The sequence below is a fragment of the Tachyglossus aculeatus genome, chromosome 16 (assembly GCF_015852505.1).
Source record: "Tachyglossus aculeatus isolate mTacAcu1 chromosome 16, mTacAcu1.pri, whole genome shotgun sequence".
NCBI classification, from domain to species: domain Eukaryota; kingdom Metazoa; phylum Chordata; class Mammalia; order Monotremata; family Tachyglossidae; genus Tachyglossus; species Tachyglossus aculeatus.
The window spans coordinates 42,262,910-42,281,697 of NC_052081.1; the positions used below are offsets into that span (position 1 = coordinate 42,262,910).

The 18,788-nt window shown below is 60.2% G+C and overlaps 2 protein-coding genes across 5 annotated transcripts in view; one reads left to right on the forward strand and one right to left on the reverse strand.

Moving 5' to 3' along the window:
- Positions 1 to 1,853: 1,853 nt before the first annotated feature.
- On the reverse strand, positions 1,854 to 12,917 carry NCDN (neurochondrin). Of its 2 annotated transcripts, none has more exons than XM_038758349.1 (7): positions 12,852 to 12,917; positions 10,434 to 10,574; positions 8,229 to 9,200; positions 7,410 to 7,651; positions 5,840 to 6,064; positions 4,982 to 5,124; positions 1,854 to 2,981 (listed from the first exon to the last, which is right to left on the reverse strand). In XM_038758349.1, exons 2-7 carry the CDS (start codon positions 10,554 to 10,556, stop codon positions 2,554 to 2,556), a joined length of 2,133 nt encoding a protein of 710 aa, XP_038614277.1. In that variant the 5' UTR covers positions 10,557 to 10,574; positions 12,852 to 12,917; the 3' UTR covers positions 1,854 to 2,553. The 2 variants fall into 2 exon arrangements, with proteins under 2 accessions (XP_038614277.1, XP_038614276.1); XM_038758348.1 differs by lacking the exon at positions 12,852 to 12,917 and adding an exon at positions 12,579 to 12,658.
- Positions 12,918 to 13,459: 542 nt separating this feature from the next.
- The window catches only part of KIAA0319L (KIAA0319 like), a 54,309-nt gene continuing 48,980 nt past the window's right edge, over positions 13,460 to 18,788 (forward strand). For all 3 annotated transcript variants that reach the window (XM_038757977.1, XM_038757978.1, XM_038757979.1), the window contains exon 1: positions 13,460 to 13,502. The gene's annotated coding sequence lies outside the window, so the exon portion shown is untranslated. The remainder of the gene's footprint in view (positions 13,503 to 18,788) is intronic.

Here is an 18,788-nt window from a genome sequence, read left to right on the forward strand (position 1 = left end):
GATACTAGAACCCAGGTCTGCCTGACTCCTAGCCCTGTGCTGTCTCCGCTAAGCCATGCTGCTTCTCAATAAATACCAATTAAATCCCAGGAGGGGAGAGGTGTGGCCTACTGTGTGCCTAGAGAAGCAGCGTGGCTCAGTGGCGAAGAGCCCGGGCTTTGGAGTCAGAGGTCATGGGTTCAAACCACAGCTCTGCCAATTGTCAGCTGTGTGACTTTGGGCACGTCACTTAACTTCTCTGGGTCTCAGTTACCTCATCTCTAAAATGGGGATTGAGACTGTGAGCCCCACGTGGGACAACCTGATCACCTTGTAACCTCCCCAGCGCTTAGAACAGTGCTTTGCACATAGTAAGCGCTTAATAAATGCCATCATTATTATTATTATTACTGGAAAGTCCTTCTCGCCTGTTCAGTGGTCGACCTCTGGCCCATGTCCTACCTCTGGCCTGTAATGCCCTCCATCCTCAAATCCGCCAAACAACCACACTTCTCCCCTGCAAAGCCCTACTGAAGGCTCACCTCCTGCAAGAAGCCTTCCCAAAGACCCCCTTTTCCTCAGCTCCCCCTCCCCTCTGTCACCCCAATTCACTCCCTTCGCTCTAACCCTCCTCCCCACCCCACTCTACTTGTGTATATATGTACATATCTATAATTCTATTAGTTTATATTAATGCTTATTTGTTATATTTATATCTATGATTCTATTCATATCAATCGGTTCCTGTTGTTTTGATAATAATAATGATGATGGTATTTGTTAAGCACTTACTGTGTGCAAAACACCGTTCTAAGCACTGGGGGGATACAGGGTGATCAGGTTGCCCCATGTGGGGCTCAGTCTTAGTCCCCATTTTGCAGATGAGGGAACTGAGGCACAGAGAAGTTAAGTGACTCGTCCAAAGTCACACATCTGACAATTGGCGGAGCCGGGATTTGAACCCACAACCGCTGACTCCAAAACCCGTGCTCTTTCCACTGAGCCACGCTGTTTCTTGATGTCTGTCTCCCCCCTTCTCGGCTGCAAACCAGGTGTGGGCAAGGATTCTCTTTACTGCTGGATTGTACCTTCCAAGCTTTTACTACAGTGCTCTGCACGCGGTAGGCGCTCAATAAATACGACTGAATGAATTGCCCTATGGAATCAGGGGACCTGCGGTCTAATCCCAGTTCTGGCACTGACCTGTTACGTGACCTTGGGCAAGTCGGGTAACTGCTCAGGGCCTCAATTCCATCTGAAAAATGGGGTTTAAATACCCACTCTCGCTCCATCCCAACTTAGACCGCGTGCCCCGCACGGGACGGGGACTGTGTCCTACCTACCCCAGTGCCAAGCATATGGCAGGTACTGAACAAATGTTATTCTTCCTCTTGGCTTCAAGCGAGGCATTTGACGCAAGGGTGACTGGGGTGTGTGGGAGGCTGGGGTGCAGCGCGAGACCACTCTGCCATCACCAATGAGTATTTATTGAGCGTCCACATGTGCACAGCCTTGAACTTGGCACGGCCACAGAACACAGAGACGGGGTTTGGGGGGGGGGGGGGGGTTGCTGCTCGCCCCCTCCGGCCGCGGGACGGGCAGCCTGCGGGAGCCCGCGAGACGCTGGGCATCCGAGCAGAGAAGAGCAGCGGTCAGCGGGGAGGCTGGAAGCCACGCACCAACACGGCAAACGTCAACAGCGGTTTCACAGCGCGAGGGCGGGACATGCGGAGGGTGTGAGGTGGCCCCTTCCCCACCTTCCTCGATCTTCTCGAGGAGGCGTGGGGCGGGGAGGGACACCCACCGGACAGTCTGTTGCTCCAGTGGGCCATGGCTCAGGAAAGAAAAATAAATAATGCCCCCCCCCCCCCCCCCCGCCACGGCATTCCCACCCCCTTAGTTTCCCCAGAGCGGAAATTGTTCAGGTAGGGGGGCGGGGGGTGCTTAGAATGGGAGTCACCTCGGGTCCATATCATCCACCTCATCATCCCCACCCCCGGGGCCCGACTGCTCAGTGGGACTAGGTGAGGGGCTGGGAGGGTGGGCCCGGGGGCCAGGGGGACTGCCAGCCCTGGCCGGCAGGGCACGGTTCACGGCTCACCCTGCAGCACCTCACCCCTCTATCCGGCTGCCCCTCCTGCCCCCGGGGGGGATCCCTCCTGGGGTCAACCTCCCCACTCCTTCTGCACTTGGGCACGCACATCCATTTTAAAGCGGCGGCTGAGCTGGAGAGCAATGACTCTAGGCGGCAGGTGCTAGGGCCGGGCCGCCCTCCCCCGGACACCCATTGCTCAGGGGTTGGGGGAGGTCGGGGGGACACGCTGGCCGGCCCCTCCATTCCTTCTCCACCAAGGACCAGACTCCGTGTGTCACCCCTGGGCCTGATGGGGCTGGGAAAGCCAGAAAGCCATGCGGTGGGAGGCTGGGGGTTGGGGAAGATGGATGCTCTTCCTCCTCCTCCTGCTCCTCCTGCTCCTCCTTCCTCCCTCCTCTCCCTCCTGGTGGACTGGGTTTCAAGGCGGGTGGGGCGGGAGGAGGGGTGGGGGGGGGGCCAGGCCGGGGCGGCCTGCCTGCTCACGGCTCCGCGAGGCACTGCTCTAAGGCTGCCATGCCGTACAGGTGGGCGGTGTCCTCGCCCGCCTGCAGCCTCATGGCTTCGCGGCACAGACGGTTGGCCCGGGCCAGCTCCACCAGGACCCCCTGGTAGGCGGCCACCATCTCGGGCTTGACGGAGGCCGGGGTGACGCTGCCCAGGAGCTGCAGCAGCTCCTGCGGCCAGCGGGAGCGGAGGGCGGCGGGCGCCAGCCAGGGCAGGAGCGGGACGCAGCCCGTGAAGGCCTGCATGCCCAGGAACCACAGCTCCTGAAGGTCGGCCCAGACGCCCTCGTAGTCCGGCGCCAGGGTCAGGGCCGCCGGCGTGCCGGCCCCGGGCACGTGCGACTGCGACAGGAAGAGGATGGCGGCGGCGAAGAAGCCGCGGGAGGCGGACGTCCCCTGGAGAGCTGCAACACATGGAGGGGGTGGGGACGGGCGGGGGGGGCGGTCAGGGCCAGGCCCCTGGAGGGGGAGTTGGGGCAGGAATGCGGGGGGGCTGCGCAAATGGACGTATCTGAGTGCGGGGGTGCGTGCTAACGGGCATCCGTGTGTGAGCATGGGCGTATTTGGGTGTGTGAATGAAGCGGGGTGTCCGGGTTCGAATGGCGTCTGTGCACGTGCATCTGGAGAACGTGTGTATTCGGGTGTGACTGGGAACGCAGGGGTGTATGCAAATAGGGATCTGTGGGTGTACATCCGGAACAAGAGAGAGTGTTTGTGTTACTAGGTGTGCGAATGCAGGGGTGTGTGTGTGGGGGTGGGTGGGTGTGTGTTTCTCTGGGGACAGATGCAGCATGTTCAGAGACCCACCCCCTCCCTGCCCCGAGGGGCAAAGACATCGGACCCTAATGGCCCCATCTGCCCTCCCAGCTGGGGCCTGGAGTGACAGCCTCCCGCCATCAGCCCCAGTTCCTCTAAATGGATGCAAGCCAACAGCCTTGCTTCTCCCCTCCCCATTCCTGAGGCCAGAGACCCCAGCCTGTCCTCAGGCTCACGGGACAACAGGAGGGATTGAGGGAGGACTCTAGGAAGAACTTTCCAACTCTGGCACGGGAAACTCTCGGGGGATGAATCAGGGTTGGGGAAAACCCATCCCAGGTGGAACCGGGGGGGCTGCGCCCAGTGAAGTTGCAGCAGCAGCATGTCCGGAGCAGGGCAGGTGGATCGGACTGTCTTTGCAACGGAGTCTGGGAGACTCAGGTGGGAAGACAGACGGGCTGCTACAGTGCTGTGGGGCGGCTGCACAGAGGCTGCAAGATCACTGGGATCGTTTCCACCCCTACTCCTCCCTCACACGTGTGCACGCGTGCCTCCTCACGTGCCTGTTGTTTGTACGTTTTCTTTGATGCCTCTGTCACTTGTGTTTTGGGTCTCCTCGTCAGTCTGATCTATCACGACTGCCGGGTCCCAGAGGGTACAGCTGAAGCCGCCACCGCCTCCTTCCTCTACCACTTCCCGGTGGCCTGGGGCCGGGGCTGTGCACCCTGGGGCCACCCGGGACTCGCTGCTGATGGGAAAATTAGGGAGGGGCTGGCACAGAGGTCTTCTTGTCCCTCCCCCTGCCTCCAAGCGCTAGTCTCTTTCACTGAGACCCGGGACGGGAGAGGAGGAGCCGGGTGTATGTGTCCGGGGGAGTAAAATGCAGTTGGGACTGGGAGGGGGTGGGAGACTCCACAGGAAATGCAGCCAAGGCAAGGAGCTGATGCCTTCCTGCAGGGGACGGTCCCTCATCCCCCTATCTGGGGTACCCTCCTCACACAGGCTGCCGGGAATGGGGCGGGGGAGAGGGGGACGGCCCCGGGACATTCTGCCCTGTTCTCTGCCACCTGCTAATCTCGGCCAAGGGAACAGATGGGTGGCGGGGAACAGCCGAAAACGGAGAGGCCAAAAGACACCCACGGCCCAAGCGGGAGACTCAGAGGGGCCGAGCCAGGGGGAACTGGGGTGAGGAGGGGCCCCGGCCCCCTTCTTCTCTCCAGGGAGCACGGGCGGCTCCTCGTAGTGAGGTTGTTTTGTGAGGGAAGAGCTTATCGACGGAGATGACTCTCTTGCTCCAGCCATGATTCAGGGAAGGGGGAAGCCTGACTTTTTTTCTGGCCGGGCAGTTCTTCCTCAGGTCTAACCTACATCTCTCATGCTGCTGTGCGAACCAAGCCCATTTCCTCCTGATGGTGGCTCGGTGAGTGGAGGGCACTTGGTTTTGTCGGTCACGGGGTCGGAGTACCCCCTGCTCTGAGTGTTTGGCTGCGTCCACACCTCCGGCTCCCGGGCCCTATGGCCACTAGGCCGGCCGGCTGCCCGAGCCCCCTTGACCGGAGGGGAGGAGTGCTGCTCCTTGGCTCTCCCTGGGAGGGCTCTGGTGGGCTGAGCCCCTCCCCAACCCCCCAGGGACCGTGGGGCACCTTACCCGGGTTGGTGCTGAGGAGCCGAGCCATGAGCAGGCCCAAGGTGGCCACGTTGGCTGCCAGCAAGAGCCGCCCCTTCTGCTGCACAAGGGCCGGCAGGGACGCCATCAGGGTGTTCATCAGGGATGTGAAGCAGGCGTCGCGCCTGGTTGGGGTGGAGGGGGAGGTTGGAGGGGAGACAGGGGGGTGGAGGAAAAGATGGGTCAGGTGAGCAGGGGAGCCCCGGCTCCTGACCTCAACCCCAGAGCTTCCATGGCAAATTAGCACATGCCCTGGGATGGAGGGGAGATGGGGGATAAAGGGGAAGATAGGCCAGGTGAGCAGGGGAACCTCAGCCCCCGAGTTCCCATGCATATTTGCACACGCCCTGGGAGGAAAAGGCCTTGAAGAAATCAGGCGGCGGGCCCAGAGTGAAACGTGAGGGGGAGGTTCAGGAGAGACTAGAGGGTGGGAGGTACCTCATTGCAGGAACCCAGGGCTCAGGACTCCCGCCACTGAATGTCTGGTGTGAAGGAACCGCTCTCTGGGATTGGGGTAGGCGGGTGGAAATCAGGCGGCGGGTTTAAAGGAATTTAAATCAGCGCTTGCTGCCCCATTCTCACTAGTCCCTTTCCATCTTGTTTTCACGGGGCTCTGTATGTGGAGAGGGGTCGGCAATGCCGAAGGAATCTCTTGCAGGCAAATGCCTGGATCTCGGAGCCCGGTGAGCAGAAAGGGAGGGGCTGCAGGGTCGCAGCTGCCCGGATGGGGCAGGGGCACCTCCACCTGGACCTCCACTGGGAGCCTGAGGGCCAGCCACCCTTCCCCCCGCCGCCACCTCCAACCGGAGGCGCGGGCAGTCCCCGGCTCCGGCCCCTTACTTGATGAGGCCGGGGGCAGTCACCACCAGGTTGAGGAAGATGCCGCAGGCGGTCTGCAGGCCCAGCTCCACGCTGTCGGGGAGGCCGGAGGGGTCGTGGCCCGGAGAGGTCAGCTCCCACTGCTGCAGGAAGTATTGGCACAGCAGGGAGGGTGCCCCCTCCTTGATGAGGATCTCCCGGGGTCCGTCCTCAGTTGTCAGGTGGCACCAGCCGGGCAGCAGGAGGCTGGAGAAAGACGGCCACGTGGCCGGAGGGGTTGGGGGCGGTGGGAGCCCCGCGAGGAGAGGAGGGAGGAGCCACGGGTGTGGAGAAAAGGTGCACGGCCCAGAAGGGTACCAATCAACCCATGCATCGACGGCATGGGCTGACACCTACTGTGCGCACAGCACTGCATTAAACGTTTGGGAGAGTACAACAGAAATCAGCAGACGTGATCCCTGCCCTCGAGGAGCTTGTAATCTAGCAGGGGAGACAGACGCTTCAATAAATTCCAGGTAGGAGGATGTAATGGAGTGTAAAGATACCAACGAACATGCTATGGGGTGAAGGGGCTGAGGACCCAAGTGCTGGAGTGGCAAACGTGGGGAGAGGAGATAGGGCGAGGAGATGAGAGAATAATCGGGGAGGGCCTTTCGGAGAAGACGTGATTTTGGTAGCCACACTGCTCTCGGCAGGGAAGAAAAGGGCTCTCTGAGGTTCAGGGAGGGGCTTTTCCCTGGGGTCCTGGAGCCTCAGTTGAAGGGGTGCTGTGTGACCTTGGGCAAATCACTTAACTTCTCTAGCCTCGGTTTCCTCATCTGAACATAGGAATTAATCCTACTCCCTCTACTTAGACTGTGAGCCCCATGTGGGACAGGGACTGTGTCTGACCTGATTCTCTTCTAATCAACTAAATGCTTACCTACATGCTTATCGCATAGTTAGCGCTTAATACCACCATTATTATGATTATTATAAATTATCATTAGTAGTAATTACTATCAGTAATAATAATAATAACAACAATAGCAGGCGAAGAAGAGGCATTTAAAAAGACCAGAATGGGAAAGCAGAAACCAAGTTGGATCGGAGACTGAACGGCTGAAGCTGAGGAGGTTAGGAGGCCAGAAGAGGGGAATCCGGTCTGTGGAGTCGGGAGAAGTGAACGATTTAGGGCCAGGAAAGGATTTTATGAAGAGAAGCCTGTCTGTAGAGCACTGATTGACAGGAAGGCAGGCTTCGCTCAGAGCAAGAGGGGGTGGGGTAGAAACGTCAGCAACCTTTGGGGGGTTTGAACCGCTGAAAAAATGGCCCTCAGGGGATATGTGTTTTGTACATTCCCAATCTCACAGCACGCAGATGCTAGGCACCAAGTGGGTGCTTGGGAAAAATCAGTAATAAACAAACCCCGCGCGGCTGCCATGGTAATTACTAATAATTGTGGTATGTCTTGTGGGTGCAAGGGCCTCGTGAGCAGGCGGGATGAGCTGGGGATCGGGGGTGGGGGGGGTTTGCAGGGCTTTGCCCCCTCCCCGAAGGGTCAGTCGGGACCCCAACCCGGCTTCTCGGGCCGCCCCGGGGCACAACTCACCGCAGGGCGTCTCCCGGCCAGGCGGACCCAGGGACCGAGGAGGAGATGGCCAGGGAGGCCACCTGCTGGGAGAGGTCCCCGGCTTCTTCGGCCTCCTCGTAAAGGGTCTTGGCATAGTGCACGAGGAAGGGCAGCAGTTGGCAGACTTCCCTGCGCAGGGATGACGTCTCCTCGGCCAGCCAGGCTCCCAGGATGCGCACAGAGGCGAAGACGAAGGGCTCCCTCAGCTTCTCGGGGCCCACCTACAGCGAGACCCCCAGGGGAGCTCGGCACGGGCACAACCGCCCTGTCCCCCTCCCTCCCTGCCCCTCCCAGAAGTGCAGGCAACAGAGGCCTCACCAATCGTGGGGGCCTGAAAGGACCTGGCTTGTAAGCAAGGAATACGAGGGGTTAAAAATGGACATCAGTCGTGCCCAATGGCATTCGCCCCTTCCCCCCCAGATGGAGCCTAGCTCTGTTCCTGGCGAGGCGGAGATGGACAGGAGTCTTCGGAATTATGGTTCGGGCTGGTAGGGTCACGGAAAGCGATGGGGAGACCTGGTACCTGCCCCTGTCTCTCTCCCCCCTCCCCCTAACCCTAACCCAATCAACCAATGAGCGCTTACCAGGTGCAGAGCACTGCACTAAACGCTTGGGAGAGGACAATCTAACAGAGTCCGAAGACACGTTCCCCGCCCAAAATGAGTGAGTCCCACCCTCCGCCCGCCGCCTCCCTCGCCGGGCCGACAGTTTCCAGAAGCTCTGGGCCGGACCCACGGGCCTCGGCCTCTTCCCCCCGGCTCCCGCCCCGATCCCGAGCCCCGTCCCGGTCCCCGTTACCTGCTGCAGGTACTGGATCACGGCCCCGATGGCCTCCTTCATGATGCTGACCAGCTGCACCTTCTGGGGCTCCTTGAGCAGCGGCTGCTCACAGCGGGTGCACTCCTGGATGCCCAGCTCCATCAGGGCGTAGCAGGCGGTCACCACGTCCTCCTTCACCTCGGCTCCGGGCTCCTCCAGGGCCAGGCGCACCTCCACGCAGGCCAGGTTCACCAGCAGGGCCAGGAACTTGCCTCCCGGGCCGCCGGCGGGGATCCACTCCGAGCCGCAGGAGTGGGCCAGCCGAGCCGCCAGCTTCAGGGCCGGGTTGCGCTGCCAGGAGCTCAGCTTGCAGGCCAGGATCCGGGCCAGGCCGGCCTGCAGGTCCCGGTGGCAGGACGGGGGCACCGGGCCCGGCGGGAGGAAGATGGGCAGCAGCTGGCACAGCTCGAACTTGCTCGCGTCCTCCGCCTTCTGGAAATCCTCGCTCAGGCCCCGCAGCACGGTCTGGAGGTCGGCCTCCGCCTCCTTCCAACACTGCCCCTCGGCCGCCGCCAGCAGCCCCACCAGCAGGGCCAGGGCCTGGTCGAAGCCGTAGCCGTGGCCCAGGTAGGCCTGGCACAGGGCGGACACCGTGCCCCCGGCGATCAGGTGGCGGGGCCCCCGCGGTGTGCCCGCCACGGCCGTGAGGCACCGGTAGGCGTCGTCCACCACGGCCCGGCGGGCGGGGTCTTCGGGGTCGCCGCGGGCGCTCAGGAGGAGGGCGTTGAGGACGGGGATCTTGTTGAGGACCTGGGGGTGGGCGGCCAGCTCGGGGTCACTGCAGAAGCAGGCCAGCAGGGTCACGCCCAGGGCGCGGAAGACCGGGTCCGGGCAGCCGTCCGGGGCCTCCTTGGAGGCCAGGAGCCGGTTGGGGAAGGCGAAGCCGACCGCGTCGAAGATCCGCCGCCTGGTTTTGGCGTCCACGTCGCCGGCCTTGACGGCCTTGGTCACCTGCGGAGGACGGAGGAGGAGGGGGTCGGCTGGGGCGCACGGGGCCTGGAGCTCCCCTCTCACGGCTCCCTGGTCTTCCCCCTCCCCGCTCCGCCCATCCTGGGCCCGTGGCGCTCATCTCATCCAGCCCCCCCACTGCCTCCGGCCCCAGGCCGGGACTCTCCCGCCGGCAACCGCGCTCCCGGCCAGAGCCCCCCGCCCCGGGCCGCCGGGAAGCGAGGCCGAACCCAACGGAGGGAGAGCACAGCCGGAAGGGCCGTTAAGGACAGCGGGTGCACTCCTCCGCCTCAGGGCCGGGGCGTTTCAGTCCCCTGAGCTACGCCCTCCGGAGAAGCCTCCAACCCGTACCTACAAACCTGGCCTCCCCAACATCCCGTGGGGAAACAGCTCCCGTGTCTCGCCAAACTCCCTGTCAAAACATTTCCCCTCACATTTCACCTAAACACCTCCTCTGCTGCAGTGTGAGCCCTCGGCTCCCGGCCTTCTCTCGGTTGCCATGGTGAGCAAATAGCGGCTGTTCTCCCACCCTCCAACCTCCTCCCCCTCCCCAACAACCCTTTCCAGCACTGCAGCTTGCTCTCCGGGCCTGACTCCGCCGCCCCACAGCCCTCTCTTGGCCGTCCCCCTCTCCCCCCAATCTCCCCCGCAACTGGCTTTCTCTTCCTCCAGCCCGGCTCGCCTGTCTCCCCCCCGCCGCACACCCCACCCCGGCCCTCCCCCGGGGGCAGGTTTCCCACACCCCTTCCGGACCGCTGGCCGGGTCCCTCCATCTGCCCCGTCCACCTCCCCCCCGGCTCCCTCTCGCCCGCCTCGCGCCCCCTCATGGGGCCCAGCGCCATCCCTGGGAATCAGGGGAGCGTCCCCGGTGAGGGCGAGTACACAACGCAACAGATACTACCAGGCGCTGCCTCCGTGTGACTCAGATCCCCATCTGCCACGCGACAGGGAAGGAACGTGGAGCGGCTCCCGGTGCCCAGGAGCCCCTCTCGGCACCCGCCCTGGCGTTCCACATCCCAGTCTCATCGCAGCCCTCGCCTCTCGGGGCGGTGGGAGGCTGGGATGGGGGAAGGGGTGGCACGGATCCCCAGGCTTCCTCCGCCGGCTCAACCCTGGAGTTTTCCAGCTTCACCCGTTCCGGGCATCGGCCGCCTCCCTCGACCCTCCTCCTGCCGGGACCATCCCCCCCCAACCCCCCCCAACCCGCCGCCCGACCTCCCGGCCGCGGCTCCTTACCAGCAGCAGGGCAGCGAACTGCTCGCTGTCGTTCTTGGCTTCCCTCAGGGCCCCCAGGCACCGCTCCAGCGGGGGGTTCCGGCCCTCGGCCGGGCTCAGCGCCGCCTCACAGTCCGAGGCCATGATGCCCTCCTTGCCCAACTGCGAACACAAGAAAGACTGAGCGCCGGGATCCGGGCGGGGGCAGAAGCAGGGGGAGACAAGGGGTTAACAGCAACGTTGAGCACAAACAAGGAGGAGGCGGCTGGGAAGACAGCGAGTACTCTGGGGGGGGGGGAGGCTGGTGGCATCATTCCTACAGGGAGAGGGTCCCCCGTTTCTTGAGGCCGCCTAAGGGGGAAAACCAAAGAGGGGGATGATCTAAGGACGAGGAATCGAGGAAGTGGCTTCGGCCGCCCAATTTCCCTCCCTCCGCCCCCAACCATCTCCCAAATAAACCTTCGCCACCAGCAGTCTGGAGAAGGGGGGAGTCCCTTGGCCACCCCGAGAAAGTCACTTCCTGGCCCCCTGTACCAGTTCCTCCCTCAGCCCCACGGAGACGATACCGATGCCCCCCGTTTCCCCACCCGGGGGGTCGTGGGGAGGGAGGAACGGCCCCCCCCCCGCAATGATGATTCTCCTCACTGGTTGGGGGAGCCGAAAAGGGGCAGGGTTGGCGGCCCCAGTCTCCCCTCCCCCTCGGGCCAGCCAAGGGCACGTCTCTCAGCCAGATGCCCCCACCTCCCGCATCCGATGCATGAGATCTGGATAATAATAAGGGCATCTATTAAGCGCTTGCTATGTGCAAAGCACTGCTGTGAGCGCCGGATCTGGGAGAGCCTCAGAGAGCCAGCCCAATTTCAGCTCGGGGTCCAGAGCGGGGAACCAAGCCCTCCCTTACCCACGCGAGGGTCCTCCACCTCCTGTCTTCGCCCTCCCCCTCCCCCCCCCCCCACCTCCCCCTACTCCAGGGCCCCCTCCAGCCTGCTGCCTGCCGGCATCACCTCCTCTCCCTTCCCACGCCCGCCTGCGGCTGCAGGTGGCACCAAGCAGAGGAGGGAGGAGAGGAGGGGGGAAGCGCTGGGTAGGGGAGGACGGGCGCCCGGGGCGGCTGGCCGCCCTCCGGGTTGGGGAATCGAGGAAAGGACACCCCGGGAGGGTGGGGAAGAGGATGGGGGGGGAATCGAGGAAAGGACCCCCGGGAGGGTGGGGAAGAGGATGGGTGGGGAATCGAGGAAAGGACCCCCGGGAGGGTGGGGAAGAGGATGGATGGGGAATCGAGGAAAGGACCCCCGGGAGGGTGGGGAAGAGGATGGATGGGGAATCGAGGAAAGGACCCCTCGGAGAGTGGGGCAGAGGATGGATGGGGAATCGAGGCAAGGACCCCCAGGAGGGTGGGGAAGAGGATGGATGGGGAATCGAGGAAAGGACCCCTCGGAGAGTGGGGCAGAGGATGGATGGGGAATCGAGGAAAGGACCCCCGGGAGGGTGGGGAAGAGGATGGATGGGGAATCGAGTAAAGGACCCCCGGGAGGGTGGGGAAGAGGATGGATGGGGAATCGAGGAAAGGACCCCTCGGAGAGTGGGGAAGAGGATGGATGGGGAATCGAGGAAAGGACCCTCTCCCCTCCCCTGGGAGGGTGGGGAAAAGGATGGGTGGAGAATCGAGGAAAGGGCCCCTTCCCCTCCCCTGGGAGAGTAGGGAAGAAGATGGGTGGAGAATCGAGGAAAGGGCCCCTTCCCCTCCCATGGGAGAATGGGGAAGAGGATGGGTGGGGAATCGAGGAAAGGACCCTCTCCCCTCCCCTGGGAGAGTGGGGAAAAGGATGGGTGCAGAATCGAGGAAAGGGCCCCTTCCCCTCCCCTGGGAGCGTGGGGAAGAGGATGGGTGGGGAATCGAGGAAAGGACCCCCTGCCCTTCCCTCTCCTGGGAGAGTGGGGAAGAGGATGGGTGGGGAATCGAGGAAAGGACCCTCTCCCCTCCCCTGGGAGAGTGGGGAAAAGGATGGGTGAGGAATCGAGGAAAGGCCCCCTTCCTCTCCCCTGGGAGCGTGGGGAAGAGGATGGGTGGGGAATCGAGGAAAGGCCCCCTTCCCCTCCCAACCCCTGGGAGCGTGGGGAAGAGGATGGGGATGCGCGGGGGAGGGGGATCCCGGCGGTGGCCACCTGTCCGGCGGAGGCCAGGTCACAACGCGACATGAGGAGGTCGCGACAAGACGGCGTGATGGCGGCGCGATGAGGCGGGGATGTCGCGGTGAGGTCACGGCAAAGTCACAAAAACGGCGGGGCCGCCGGGGAGGTCGCGGGATGGAGGGGCGAAAAAGCGAAAAAAGAAAAGGGAGAGACAGAGAGAGAGAAGGCGAGGGCCCCGCGGGGCGATGTCGCGACAAGGGGGGCGGGGGGGGGGGGATGTCACGATATGGCGATGGCGGGACCAACCGGCTGTGGGCGGACCGGCGGGACGCTCGCCCCGCGTCGCCCCGCGTTGCCCGGCCGCTGCTGCTGCTGCTGTCGCCGCTGCCGCTGCTGCTGCTGCTGCTGCTGGGGCCGCTGCCGCTGCCGCCGCCGCTGCGGCAGCCCCGCCTCCGCCCCCGCGGCGGCCTCCGCCAATCAGGAGGCAGCTCGCGCCCGCGGCCGGCCAATCGCGCGGCAGGCCGCCGCCCGCGCCATCTTGAGTGAGGGCAGCGCCCGGCCAATCGCGCGGGCACGCCGCCGCCCGCGCCATCTTGAGTGAGGGCAGCGCCCGGCCCCCGGCGGCCGCGCCGCCCGGCCCGCTCGCGGAGCGGGGGACACGGACCCGGACCCGGACCCGGACCGGCGGGGCGGTCGTCTCCGGGCCTCCGGCGCCACGGGCTTCTCCGGGCCGCTCTGCAGCGGCAGCCATGGCTGCGCTTCCGGCGGGAGGTTGGACTTCCGGTCGCCGCGCGGGGCCGCTTCCGGGCCGGACCGGACCGGACTGGACCGGACGGTCGCCTCAGGGGAGGCGGCTGAGGGGAGGTGAGGGGAGGGGAGGGGAGGGGAGGGTCCGCCATGGACCTGAAGGACGGAGACACCGACACGCGACCCAACGCCGTCCGACCCTGAGGCCCGGTAGGTAATCAATCAATCAATCAATCAATCAATCAATCGTATTTATTGAGCGCTTACTGTGTGCAGAGCGCTGTACTAAGCGCTTGGGAAGTACAAATTGGCAACATATGGAGACAGTCTCTACCCAACAGTGGGCTCACAGTCTAAAAGGGGGAGACAGAGGTGGGAGCGCCCGGGGCCCACGGCCGGACCCCTGACACCTCGGGGAGCCGCCCGAGCGTTCGCCCCGACCTTCATTCAGTCCTATTTATTGAGCGCTCACTGTGTGCAGAGCACTGTGCTAAGCGCTTGGGGAATACAAGTCGGCAACGTCTAGAGACGGCCCCTACCCAACAGCGGGCTCATTCATTCATTCATTCGTATTTACTGAGCGCTCACTGTGTGCAGAGCACTGTACTAGGCGCTTGGGGAATACAAGTCGGCAACATCTAGAGACGGTCCCTACCCAACAGCGGGCTCACAGTCATTCATTCATTCGTATTTATTGAGCGCTCACTGTGTGCAGAGCGCTGGACTAAGCGCTTGGGAAGTCCAAGTCGGCAACATCTAGAGACGGTCCCTACCCAGCAGCGGGCTCATTCATTCATTCGTATTTATTGAGCGCTCACTGTGTGCAGAGCGCTGGACTAAGCGCTTGGGAAGTCCAAGTCGGCAACATCTAGAGACGGTCCCTACCCAACAGCGGGCTCACAGTCATTCATTCGTATTTATTGAGCGCTCACTGTGTGCAGAGCGCTGGACTAAGCGCTTGGGAAGTCCAAGTCGGCAACATATACAGGCGGTCCCTACCCAGCAACGGGCTCATTCATTCATTCAATCGTATTTATTGAGCACTCAGCGCTGGCCTAAGCGCTTGGGAAGCCCAAGTAGGCAACATCTAGAGACGGTCCCTACCCAACAGCGGGCTCACAGTCATTCATTCATTCGTATTTATTGAGCGCTCACTGTGCGCAGAGCGCTGGACTAAGCGCTTGGGAAGTGCAAGTCGGCAACATATACAGGCGGGCCCTACCCAACAGCGGGCTCATTCATTCATTCGTATTTATTGAGCGCTCACTGTGTGCAGAGCGCTGGACTAAGCGCTTGGGAAGTACAGGTCAGCAACATATACAGACGGTTCCTACCCAGTAGCGAGCTCATTCATTCATTCCTTCATTCAATCGTATTTATTGAGTGCTCACTGTGTGCAGAGCAGTGGACTGAGCGCTTGGGAAGTCCAAGTCGGCAACATCTAGAGACGGTCCCTACCCAACAGCGGGCTCATTCATTCATTCATTCGTATTTATTGAGCGCTTACTGTGTTTAGAGCACTGTTCTAAGCGCTTGGGAAGTACAGGTCGGCAACATCTAGAGACGGTCCCTACCCAACAGCGGGCTCATTCATTCATTCGTTCGTATTTATTGAGCTCTCACTGGTTGCAGAGCGCTGGACTAAGCGCTTGGGGAATACAAGTCGGCAACATAGAGACGGTCCCTACCCAACAGCGGGCTCATAGTCATTCATTCATTCGTATTTGAGCGCTCACTGTGTGCAGAGCGCTGGACTAAGCGCTTGGGAAGTCCAAGTCGGCAACATCTAGAGACGGTCCCTACCCAACAGCAGGCTCATTCATTCATTCATTCGTATTTATTGAGCTCTCACTGAGTGCAGAGCGCTGGACTAAGCGCTTGGGAAGTCCAAGTCGGCAACATATACAGGCGGGCCCTACCCAGCAACGGGCTCATTCATTCATTCGTATTTATTGAGCGCTCACTGAGTGCAGAGCGCTCGGCTAAGTGCTTGGGAAGTCCAAGTCGGCAACATATACAGGCGGTCCCTACCCAGCAACGGGCTCATTCATTCATTCGTATTTCCTGAGCGCTTACTGGGTGCAGAGCGCTGTACTAAGCGCTTGGGAAGTCCAAGTCGGCAGCATCTAGAGACGGTCCCTACCCAACAGCGGGCTCATTCATTCATTCATTCGTATTTATTGAGCTCTCACTGGGTGCAGAACGCTGGACTAAGCGCTTGGGAAGTCCAAGTCGGCAACATCTAGAGACGGTCCCTACCCAACAGCAGGCTCATTCATTCATTCGTATTTATTGAGCGCTCACTGGGTGTAGAGCGCTGGACTAAGCGCTTGGGAAGTGCAAGTCGGCAACATATACAGGCGGGCCCTACCCAATAGCGGGCTCATTCATTCATTCGTATTTATTGAGCGCTCACTGTGTGCAGAGCGCTGGACTAAGCGCTTGGGAAGTCCAAGTCGGTAACATATAGAGACGGTCCCTACCCAACAGCGAGCTCATTCATTCATTCCTTCATTCAATCGTATTTATTGAACGCGCACTGTGTGCAGAGCGCTAGACTAAGCGCTTGGGAAGTCCAAGTCGGCAACATCTAGAGACGGTCCCTACCCAACAGCGGGCTCATTCATTCATTCAATCGTATTTATTGAGCGCTCACTGTGTGCAGAGCGCTGGACTAAGAGCTTGGGAAGTACAAGTCAGCAACAGATAGAGACGGTCCCTAACCAACAGCGGGCTCTCAGTCTAGAAGGGCTGCTTTTCATTCCTTCATTCAATCATATTGAGCACTTACTGTGTGCAGAGCGCTAGACTAAGCGCTTGGGAAGTACAAGCCGGCAACATCTAGAGACGGTCCCCACCCAACAGCGGGCTCACAGTCTTAGAAGGTCTGCTTTTCATTCCTTCATTCAGTCATATTTATTGAGCACTCACTGTGTGCAGAGCACTAGACTAAGCGCTTGGGAAGTCCAAGTCGGCAACATCTAGAGACAGTCCCTACCCAATAGTGAGCTCACGGTCTAGAAGGGCTGCTGTTCATTCAATCATTCAATCGTATTTATTGAGCGCTCACTGTGTGCAGAGCGCTGGACTAAGCGCTTGGGAAGTACAAGTCGGTAACATATAGAGATAGTCACTACCCAACAGCGGGCTTACAGTCATTCAGTCGTGTTTATTGAGCGCTCACTGTGTGCAGAGTGCTAGACTAAGCGCTTGGAAAGTCCAAGTCGGCAACATCTAGAGACGGTCCCTACTCAACAACGGGCTCACAGTCTACAAGGGCTGCTTTTCATTCCTTCATTCAATTGTATTTATCGAGCGCTCACAGTGTGCAGAGCGCTAGACTAAGCGCTTGGGAAGTCCAAGTCGGCAACATCTAGAGACGGTCCCTACCCAACAGCGGGCTCGTTCATTCATTCAATTGTATTTAATGAGCGCTTACTGTGTGCAGAGCGCTGGACTAAGCGCTTGGGAAGTCCAAGTCGGCAACATCTAGAGACGGTCCCTACCCAACAGCGGGCTCACAGTCTAGAAGGGCTGCTTTTCATTCCTTCGTTCAGCTGTATTTATTGAGCGCTTACTGTGTGCAGAGCGCTGGACTAAGTGCTTGGGAAGTCCAAGCCGGCAACATCTAGAGACGGTCCCTACCCAACAGCGGGCTCACAGTCTAGAAGGACTGCTTTTCATTCCTTCATTCAGTCGTATTTATTGAGCACTCACTGTGTGCAGAGCGCTGAACTAAACGCTTGGGAAGTCCAAGTCGGCAACATATACAGACGGTCTCTACCCAACGACGGGCTCCCAGTCTAGAAGGAGTAGACAGACAACAAAACCAAACATGGAGGCAGGTGTCAAAATCGTCAGAAGAAATAGAATTAAAGCTATATGCACATCATTAACCAAATAAATAGAGTAGTAAGTATGTACGAATAAAATAAATAGAGTAATAAATCTGTACAAATATATACAAGTGTTGTGGGGAGGGGAAGGAGGTAGGGCGGGGGGGGATGGGGAGGAGAAGAGGAAATAGGGGGCTCCTTCATTCAGGCGTATTTATTGAGCGCTTACTGCGCGCAGAGCACTGGACTAAGCGAAGCAGCGTAGCTCAGTGGCAAGAGCCCGGGTTTAGGAGTCAGCGGTCGTGGGTTCTAATCCCACCTCCACCACTTGTCATCTGGGCGGCTTGGGGCGAGTCACTTCGCTGGGCCTCAGTTCCCCCTTCTGGACTGAGAGCCTGTTGTTGGGAAGGGATCGTCTCTATACGTTGCCTACTTGGACTTTCCAGGCGCTTGGTACAGTGCTCTGCACACAGTAAGCGCTCGATAAATACGACGGAATGAATGAATGAATCTGGAAAATGGGGGTGAAGACTGTGAGCCCCACCTGGGACAACCTGATCCTGTATCTCCTCCAGCGCTTAAAACAGTGTTCGGCACATAGTAAGCGCTTAACAAGTGGCATTATTATTATTAATATTACCATTCGGCAGCAGATAGAGACAGCTCTTACCCAACAACGGAATAGACATTGGGGTCTGGGGTCTCCCCCACCCAGCGGCTTTTCCCCGGGAGGAGCGACCCCTCTCTATAAAGGACCCCGGGGCGGCCGGGGTCACCACACCTACACACCTTCCCTCCCCCGGGGCCCGCGAACTGTGATTTACCCCTCCAAAGGGGAGAAAACCAGGCTTGGGTGACTCCTCGCCCCCTCCCCTCCCCCGTCGCAGGACCTTTGACACTTTTTTAGGGGGGAAGGCCCGAATCCGTACTGGCTTTGGGAGCCGGGAGGGATGGGGTGGAGGGTGATTCTTAGAGCGGCAGCCCCCTGAGCACCAGGGCCCGTGTCTTCATTCTCACCCGAGTAATTCCCCTCCCACCACTCCAGCGTTTAGTACAGTGCTTTGCACCCAGTACTCCTAAAACGGAGAATATTTTTTTGGAACAGAATCATTAGGAAACCCGGCATTGTCACCTGTGTGACTTTGGGCAAGTCACTTAGCTTCTCTGTGCTGCAGTTACCTCATCTGCAAAATGGGGATTAAGCCTGCGAGCCCCATCTGGGACAACCTGATAATCTTGTATCTCCCCCAGCGCTTGGCACATAGTAAGCGCTCGACAAATGCCATCACTGTTGTTATTATCGCTGCCGCTTTGAAAAGTTCGTCACCCAGTGCCAAAGGCTGCGTTGTGTTGGACTAGAAGAGTTGAGAGCAGAGCGGTGGACTTGTACGGTTTGTTTGGAAAGAGGACTCTTTTTCTTGTGAAGTCCATTTGCCCCTCTTAACGACACCTCCCAGCAGACCAGCCAGTACAGGGTGAACCGTGTCGTGTTTTGTAGAAAGCTAGTTGACTCTTCTCACTGTTACCTCTGGGATAAGTGACTAGGAGCCAGGAACAAATTGGAAATGCAACCTCTTGGAACAATCTGTTCAGTTTTTAAGCTATTTGGAAAACAATGTCCACAAATATAAGCAAAGCTATTCATGACAGTCTGTTCTGT

Coding starts and splice junctions, on each gene's coding strand:
- NCDN (XM_038758348.1), bottom strand. CDS start 12,611: ATGTCGCGTTGTGACCTGGCCTCCGCCGGACAG. Junction 10,575..12,578: donor ACCTGGCCTCCGCCGGACAG/GTGGCCACCGCC, acceptor TTGTGTTCGCAG/TTGGGCAAGGAGGGCATCAT. Junction 7,652..8,228: donor TGATCCAGTACCTGCAGCAG/GTAACGGGGACC, acceptor GTCTCGCTGTAG/GTGGGCCCCGAGAAGCTGAG.